The sequence below is a fragment of the Galeopterus variegatus genome, unplaced genomic scaffold (assembly GCF_000696425.1).
Source record: "Galeopterus variegatus unplaced genomic scaffold, G_variegatus-3.0.2 Scaffold67, whole genome shotgun sequence".
Classification (NCBI taxonomy): domain Eukaryota; kingdom Metazoa; phylum Chordata; class Mammalia; order Dermoptera; family Cynocephalidae; genus Galeopterus; species Galeopterus variegatus.
This window is the reverse complement of record NW_007726178.1, coordinates 1,181,640-1,191,283: the sequence shown is the minus strand read 5'-3', so window position 1 is coordinate 1,191,283 and position 9,644 is coordinate 1,181,640. Positions and strand designations below refer to the sequence as shown.

Genomic DNA, 9,644 nt, shown 5'->3' with positions numbered 1-9,644 from the left:
ATTAAGCATTTTATTTCTGAAAACTCAAGCAAATTATTTACAATTGCATTATTTTTTGGACATTAGAAGTATAGTAGATCTTGTTTGTTCTACCGGCAATTATTTTTTGTACACATTCTACTATGTGTGTAATTTGCTAGGAGTTGAAGGCACATGGGTAATAAGGTATAGCTCCTGTTTTAAGGAGTCTAATAAGGGAGACAATATGAAATATAGTAAATTACAATGTAGTATTTTAAGGGCAGCTACAGAAGTATTACAAAAATTATAGAGGGATCAGAAAGCAAAGAGTACTTAACCCAGTGCTGTAGCTGGAGAGATTCCTGCCTACTTGTTTCATAAATCTCTAGGCTGATATTGACTAGCATTCTCATTGTAATCCTTTTGTTCCTTGCACTTAAATAAAGAGCAAAGAGTGTCTTGCCTGACTCCTGCTAGCCCTGCCACCAGTACAACCATTGTTGAGGGGCTCACTGTCTTTGTTCCTTCCCTAGAATTGACTCCTCAAGAGCCTATGTCTGACTAGCTTCACCCCGCTCATGCCCATATCTCAGCCAGCTGTTGGTTTATATCTGGAATTATCTTTGTGTTATATTTTATGGGTGAAGATTATATTTATTTATCCATTCAATAAATAGTAATTGAGTGTCTACTACAGTGCTCAATAAACTCAGAAACTAAGTTTCTGCCTTCATGGAGCTTATATTTTGGTTATATATTTTGTTTTTTGATAAATGCAACAATAGCCTACTTTTTAAAATTAGAATTATTGATTTGAATGTAGCAATATAGAGTATATTTACAACAAAGCAGCCATTATAATAATGAGATCATAGCTACCTTTCCTGACTTATAGTTTCATTGAAGAATAGCTTCTTCCAGTTGAGTTTTGCTTACTTTTATTATTTTCCATTATTCTACTTTGAGTGAAGACACTTCTAAATAACTGAATATGGATTGGTTTTATTTTAGAATTGTGAAAAAATGGAAGACAGTACCACAGATACAGAAAAAGAAGATGAAGAGGAGAAAGATGAAAAGGATCTAAAAGAACCCATTTATGCCATAGTGCCCACAATTAATATTCAAGATGAGCGGTTTGTTGATTTATCTGAAACCCCAGCTTTCATCTTTCTTCAAGAGGTATATTTCTTATTATATATTACTGTAGTAAAACCTGAATCATCATCTACTTAAAAATTCAGATGAAACCAATATTATTACAAAATTCTTTATTACATATACCTTGTAGGCAATATATACAGTTTGAAGCATTTTAAAACAAAGTGGTCCCTGCCTTTTCTTCCAAGAGCTTATAATATAATTCTGAACTACTACAGTAATGTAGGTTCTGATTGTTTTATAGCATAATAAATATTTGCATATATATGCAGCCAATTATGTACATTTCATGGGTTGGTACATGAAATTAAAAAGGAGATTTCTTTCATTATTGTATATACGACATTTACTTCCATAAAACGAAGAAAAAACATCTTGTCATATAATGATAGAAAGAATATACATTTACCTAATTAAATATAGTCACTGCAGTGGAGCACTGAAATCTGCCATCTTCTATCAACAAAGAAGCAAAACAAAACTATATATTCTCATTGTCTGGTTTTTAAAAAGCAAGATGAACATTTAGGAAATACCCATGTATGAGTAGGGTTGTTTTTATAAAAAAAATAATAACCACATATGCAACTGTTACCTTGTCATGCTTAAGAGCTATACTTTAGAAAATGGTTCAGAGGACATTTGAATTCCAGATTATTAACTTCATGTACTGAATAATATATTCTAAGAAATTTGATAATCATACCAAAACATGCTTAAAAATTCTTGAAGCACAAACAGAATTTATTCAAAATCAAGATGCAAAACCAAATTGGAATAGAATGCAATTTTTAAAAAGCAATTTTTAAAATGATAGTGTTATATATGTATGTGTGGAATCCAAATTGCTAAATTATTTATTTTTTTCTATAGTTTTGACTTTTTCTTTTATTTGACATAATTTCAGATGTACAGAAAAGTTGCAAAAATAGTACATAGAATTCCTACGTACCCTTCATCCCAGATGTTAACATCTTACCGCACTTGCTTTATCCTTTTCTTTCTACTTTCTTATTTGCTCCATCTCTCTTTCTGAAGACACGAAACCCCTCTATACCTAAATGCATCAGTGCGTTTCCTAAAAATAAGTTCATTCTCTTACGTAATCATTGTGCAATTATATCAAGAAGTTAACATTTATATGATACTATTATCTAATCTGCTGACCTTATTCAGATCTTGCCAATTGTCTCAATGCTCTTTACAGCAAAAGAAAATTCCAGATGATACACTGCATTCAGTAGTCATCTCTTTAGTCTCCTTTAACCTGGAAAAGTTCCCAATATTTCTTTAGTTTTCATGACATTGACACTTTTGAAGAGTACAGGCCAGTTATTTTGTAGAATTTCTTTCAGTTTGGATTTTTCTGATTTTTTTCATTATTAGATTAAAGCTATGTATTTTTGACAGGAATATCACAGACACAATGTTATATTCTTCTCAAGTACTCATTCAGGAGCACATGATGTTAACTCGTCCCAATACCAGTGTTGTTAAGCTTGATCACTTGGTTAAGACGGTGTATTGGTCCGTTTCTGTTGCTTATAACAAAATACCTGGAACTGGGTAATTTGTAAGAAAACAAATTTATTGCTTACAGTTTCAGAGGCTGGGAAGTCCAAAGTCCAGGGACTTTGGTGGGTGGTGACTCTTCACAGCAAAGCAGAGTGCCCCATGGTGGATGGCAGAAGCAGAGAGAGAGTAACCTCCTCACTGGCTCTTCTTCTAAAGCGTTCAGAACCACACCCATGACCACAATTAAACCATCAGTTTATTTTTTATTTATTTATTTATTTATTAAGAATATTCATGAGATACAAAGCTAATTGTCAACCCTCCTGCCCATGATGTGGGAGCCAGATTCGTACTGGGGGCATACCCATTACTAGAAATTACTTTCGTACTCCGTGTCCCCACCCAATTATCCCCCAACCTCCCTCCCTCTCCCCCTCTCCCCTCCACTCCAGTTTGAAGCCCTAGGAATGTTCCCTCCCTCTGTAACACCACGGCACTACTGTGATCTTTCTTCCCTTCCTTTCTCTCTTAGCTCCCACATATGAGTGAGCACATGTGCTATTTATCCCTTTGTGCTTTGCTTATTTCACTCAATGTAAGTTTCTCCAGGTTCATCCATGTTGTTGCAAATAGGAGTATTTCATTCTTTTTTATGGTAGAGTAGTATTCCATAGTGTAATATACCACAGTTTCCTTATCCAATCATCCATTGATGGGCATTTAGGTTGGTTCCATGTATTGGCTATTGTAAACAGAACTGCAATGAACATGCGAGTGCAGGTATCTCTTCAACATGATGATTTCCATTCCTGTGGGTATATACCCAGAAGTGGGATTGCTGGATCACATGGAAGATCTATCTGTAGTTGTCTGAGAAACCTTCAAATTGTTTTCCATAGTGGTTGTACTAATTTACAGTCCCACCAACAGTGCAGGAATGTTCCCTTCTCTCCACACCCTCACTAGCATTTGTTATTCACTGTCTTTTTTTTTTTTTTTTAATCTTTTTGACTGACCGGTAACGGGATCGCAACCCTTGGTGTCGTGCCTGCACCGGGGACCAGCAACGGGATCACAACCCTCGGTGTTGCGCCCGCACCACGCTCAACCAGTGAGCGGGAACCAGTCTCCACATGGGATCTGAACCCTCAGTGGGAGCGCCACCGCGCTCCCAGGTGGCGCACTCCCCAGTGCGCCACCGGGCCGGCCCTATTCACTGTCTTTTTGATCATAGCCAGTCTAACTGGGGTGAGGTGGTATCTCAATGTGGTTTTAATTTGCATTTCCCTGATGACTAGTGATGTTGAGCATTTTTTTCATCTATCTGTTGGCCATTTGTATGTCTTCCTTTGACAAATTTCTATTCAGCTCCTTTGCCCATTTTTTAATTGGGTCATTTGTTTTTTTACTCTATAATTGATTCACTTCTATGTACATTCTGGATAATAATTCCTTGTCAGATGCATATCACCATACACTACAATCAACTCAAAATGGATCAAAGACTCAAGTATAAGACTTGAAACTGTAAAATTACCAAGAGAAAATATAGGTGAAACACTTCAGCAATTAGGTCAGGGCACAGGCTTTATTTTTTTATTTTTTATTTTTTTTTCCTTTAAATTTTTATTTTGTCAATATACAATGTGGTTGATTATTATGGCCCATCACCGAAACCTCCCTCCCTTCTCCCTCTCCCCCCCTCCCACCCAGGAATGTCCTTTCCGTTTGCTTGTTGTAACAACTTCAAAAAAATTGTAGTTGTTATATCTTCTTCCCCCAAACCATCAGTTTATTAACCCATTTACTATGGCATAGTCCTCAAAATCTAATCACCTCTTCAAGGCCCCAACTTTCAATTACCGTAATAGGATTTCCTACACTCTTAACACAGTCACAGTAGGGATTAAGTTTTGGGGGGACATTCAGTCCACAGCAGATGGTGACTACCAGGTTTCTCCTCTATTTATTTATTTTTTTCTGTTTGAAATTAATAAGCACATTATGGGGAGATACTCTGAGACTATGTATTTTACTCCTTCTAAAATTTCTGCCTACTAGTTTGGCATTTAATGGTAATTCTTGCCCAAATGATTTATTCTTATGATGGTTGCCAAATGGTGATTTTCTAATTCCATAATTCTTCCTACATTTATCAGGTGACTTCCTACTGTAAGGAAGAACTTTCTCTTTTTTCCTATTTATTTATTTGTTAGTCCATTTGGGGCTTTTGTTGTTGTTGTTTATCAATGTGGATTTATGCATTCTTATTTTATTCAGTGAGTTATAATCCATTACTATCATTATCCATTTTGATGCTCTAATTGTTACATATTTGGCTAGTGTACCCCCCTTCAAGTAGGCTCCTTTGGTCACGTCCCCATGATTCTTTGTGTACTTCCTTACTTTCTGGCACATCTTGTATTTTCTTTGCTCCAGCCCTGGAAATCAGGCATTTCTTGGAGGATCCCTGATTCCTTTTAGTGGAGAATAATATTTAGAAACTAAGATCTCAATGCTTGGTATGGTTATTGCTACTAGTATTTCATTGCTTCAAGGCCTTCTCAGACAGAAGGTAGAACTAAAAAATAGATGCATGAATATTTGTATCCACACAAAGTCATCAGTTTCTATATCTATCTTTATATTTCAAAATCATGAGTTTATACCTCTAGTCTTAATATTTTTAAGTGATCAGGGTTCTCTGTTTCTGCTAAAATCTATCATGTGTACAACTTTGCAATAGGAGGACTTCTGTACCACTACCCTTAATGATTCAATCAAATAAAAAAACCAGGCTAAATTTGTGCCATAAATTTGTTTAATATAGTTTCTGCCAAAGAGTTTGTACCAACGTACACTCATTATGTAACGGCATCCATTCTTAGGTCTGACATAAGTTGTTTGAAACTCAGTTGCCCCTTTGGCCTAGTTAAAACATCCACTCCATGTGTGGTTGTTTGAGATATAGGCCAGTTGTTCCTCATCCCAATAACCACAAACCCAGCATTCCCAACAGTTTCTAACCTGGCTAATAGTCAACACCAGACTCATATAAATAAGTTTCCACCCTTTTTGTTGTTTTCTTTAAACTAGCTAATCCACAACCCCTGTTGTGGGGTTAGCCTAAGGGATAATGCCCATGGACCTTAATAAAGCCTAGTCCCACAGGTCTCCTCTCTCTTGCTCCCCACCCACTGGTTGAGCTCTCTGCCACCTACAGACTTTTTGCCAGCACCCCCATCAGCATTCCCAACCTGTCTGGGATCTGTAAGTAATAAATTCCTTCTGCTTCATGTATTTTCATTTCATCTCCTCATTGTGTCTCACCTGACCAACACACCCAAAGCTAACTTCCACCAGCCCCCCAATCCCTCCCCATTGGGGAGGAATTAATGCTAGCCTCCTCCTAGAGAGTGGCTATCTTAGCTTATGGCCATTTATGGCTACTCTTGACAGAGAGACCTCAGGACCAAATTAGAAAGAAAACATAAGCACAAAAATAATAACAACTTGAATTTATTTCTAGCAAAAGTTATGTTAACAGTAAAAACTATATTCAAGTTTTTTTAGCCAAAGATAAAGAAGTTCAAAAGGTTTGTTTTGTAAAATCAAAGGAGAATTTAAGACAACTTCTCGTGCATATAGATCTTTAATTTAACAATTTATTAAATAGTTTAAGAATCTGTCTATATGCCTATGCACAAATTATAGTTACTAATCACTGGGCATGACAAGCCTCTGATGAAATGGATATACGAGAGCTTTCAATTATAGCATCAGAGAACAGTCTTACCTACCCTTTTGAGTAGTATCAACATCAGTAATTTTACTGTGTGAGAACTGTTCCTCCAACCAGCAAAATCTTGCAAAACAAATTATTAGCTTCAGACAACTTTACTTCTGTAATAAACATCACTAAGATACTGTTCCTAATTGGCATCTGTAGCTGTATTTTCTAATTCTTTTAACATTCCTCTAAGATATATGGGTCTTACAAGTTTTTAACCTGCTTTATGTAAAGTTACCCTCCTGCAGGTATCTAAACAGAAGCTTTATCTACAGAATAGCAAGAGTTCAGTTGGCAATTGAGAGAAAGCAGTCAGAATCCACTTCCCAAGGTCCAGAGGCTTGGCATCTCATTGAAAGAATCAGAAGCTGCTTACAACATTTATTGTTGTTAATGCTAGTTGCACGTTTGGCCCAGCACTGCTCAGTTGCAAAACACAGATGTCATGGTGTCATCTGACATTACCTCTTCATCCATTTTGTTGTATTCATCCATTTTGTGTTGCTATAACAGAAATACCTGAGACTGGGTAATGTATAAAGAACAGAGGTTTATTCGACTTATGATTCTGGGACAGCTGCATCTGGCACAGGCCTCAGGCTGCTTCTGCTCATGGTGGCAGGCAGCCAGCAAGTACAAGTAGATCACATGGCGAGAGGAAGCAAGAGAGAGAGAAAGAGAGAGAGAGAGAGAGAGAGAGAGAGAGAGAGGAGGTGCCAGGGTCTATTAAACAACCAGCTCTCGCAGGAACTAATCGAGCAAGAACTTACTCATTACTCCCCACTCCCCCAGGGATAGCATTAATCCATTCATGAGGGATCTGCCCCCGTGACTCAATCAGTTTCCAACACTGCCGCATTGGGGATAGAATTTCCACATGAGTTTTGGAGTGGACAACACATCCAAACTCCATCAAATGTGTTCAGTGTGGCATTCCTGGCCCTCTGCAGTTTGGACGGAAACTTTTACAATCTAATCATCCACTTAGACCCTCGTGATCTTCTGTTTATGTTGTTCTCCTTGGCAAGAACTCTCCCATATTTAGAGGTAATACAGATGCCTAAGGAAATTGGCATATATTCAAAATAAATGATGTAAGATCATGGCTATCCACAAATCCACCTACTCACATCACCTCTTAAAAGGCAGTGCCATTTAAACTAAGAAAACAAATAAAATACTTGCATAAGCCACAATTTGCAACCCTGCATCTGTTCCTAATCTTTCAAAGCCTGGCTCAATTCCATGTTCTTCAGGAAATTGCCTAAGTAGCGAGCTCACAGGGATTTCTCTAGCCTCTCAACTCTTAAGCATTTGTAGCCCGTACCTGCCACTTGGTACTTAGTCATTAACAGATATTTGTTGAACATCTTCTCATCATAAAATATTTTGTGTAGAAAATTTAGAGTTCCCCCCTGAAATTTATGATCACATTAATCAATAAGATCTAACAGGGCAGGAACTACACTGTGTAATTCAATCTTTGGGATGAATGTTCAAAGTGATGTTTGGGAACCAAGCCACACAACTGTCATCAGTGCTGGATACATGCTCCCCAACTCTGCCATTGCTGCCTAACTATGAGGCCTGGCAGTCCACAGACTTTTCTTGTCCCATTGAAAATCTGATTCCACCCCATTTTACTTTCATTTTTATTTTTTTTGTCAAGGTATAACATATATACAGTAAAGCTCACGAATAATAAGTGTACAGCTCAGTGACTTTTTATATATATATGCCTACAACCAACATGTTCCGAACTGAACTTGTCATTCATCTCTTAATCCTGATTCTCCTCCTGTATTCTATTTGTCAGTTTGAGGGTTAAATATCTCTTGAATTTATCTTTTCTCCCACCATATTCCTAGTTAGATCAAGATATATTTCAGCAATGCAGAGGTCTCCCTGAGACCCTTCCTAGTCATTGCTCCTACCAGAGCTAACCACTATTCTGACTTATCACCATATGTTAGTTTGCCTCTTCTTGAACATCATATACATTGGATTATACAGAATGTTTTCATGTCTGGCTTTTTTTTTGCTCATCATTATGTCTGTGAGATTCATTAAGAGCATTGTGTGTGGCAATAGTTCGATTCTTTTTTTTACTGTTACGTAGTATACTACTATTCTTGTGCATGCCTTGTACTTATGAATTTATCTTAGGTATATACCTAGGAGTGGAGTTACTGTGCAATAGTCTAGGTGTATATTCAGCTTTAATAGAGACCTTCAAACAGTTTCCCAAAGAGGTTGTACCAGCATACACTCAGTGGGCATTGTGTTAGATGCTGTGGGATTGTGTTAGGGTTAATATGTTACAGTTTTCACAAAATTATGATTTCCCCAAGTTAGGATTTCTGCTTCTCAGTATGTGCTTATGTAAAGTAGCACTGATTTATGAAAGTGACCTCAGTTGTCAAGTGTCAGTGTGTCAGATGTTGAACTTGGAGGCCTTAAAACCATTTTTGTCTGAGTGCCCTGAGTCAAAATCAAAACATTATATTATCTTGCCTAAGCTTTTTGCGCTTTGCTTTTTGCCAAGACCCAGTCAGCTCCTCCCTTCTCTTCATTTCCTGCAAATAATTCTTCTGCCAATCATTGTTAAGTCTTTGACCTGACCTGGCCAAGGAGTAGAGAAAAGGAAGCACAGAAGCATTTGGGAGGAGAAAGGGGGAGTGTAAACATTGTAGGGAAACACTAAGGCAATAAAAGTGTGAATCAGGATAGAATATGAAATTCTGTAAAAGTAAAGTGTGGATGTATACAAGTAATTGTAGGTGAGTAGAGGAAGATGGATTTGGCTTGATATGAGACTTTTCACTAAACAATTATATACAAAACTATGAGCTATTGGACTTCTTACAAAATGGGTAAAAAAAAAAAAAAGTATTTGTATCTAAGTTTTAGTTCCATATCAGGTTTGATAAGAATTGAGATATTAAGAAGTTTGTGAAGAATAAGGGTGGACATTAAATCTTAATTCATTTAACAGATTTTTATACAGCACCTGCTATGTGCCAGCTACTGTTAGGAAATGTTTATTGTTGTTATTATCAAAGCTACTGAAATCAAATTTATCCTTTCAACTCCTCCTTTATTTTGAGCACCTCCTGTGTGCTGAATTGTGCTAGATACCATGGAGATTCATAGACATAAAGCATATAAAAGGTTCCTATTCTGTAGAAGCTTAATTTAGGAACAAGAAGCTTGAAAT

At 36.9% G+C, this 9,644-nt stretch overlaps 1 protein-coding gene across 1 annotated transcript in view; it reads left to right on the top strand.

Moving 5' to 3' along the window:
• The first annotated feature begins 984 nt into the window (after positions 1–984).
• The window catches only part of CCDC146 (coiled-coil domain containing 146), a 101,601-nt gene continuing 92,941 nt past the window's right edge, over positions 985–9,644 (top strand). The window contains exon 1 of the mRNA XM_008577552.1: positions 985–1,143. Within this exon, the coding sequence (XP_008575774.1) occupies positions 985–1,143 (159 nt within the window). The remainder of the gene's footprint in view (positions 1,144–9,644) is intronic.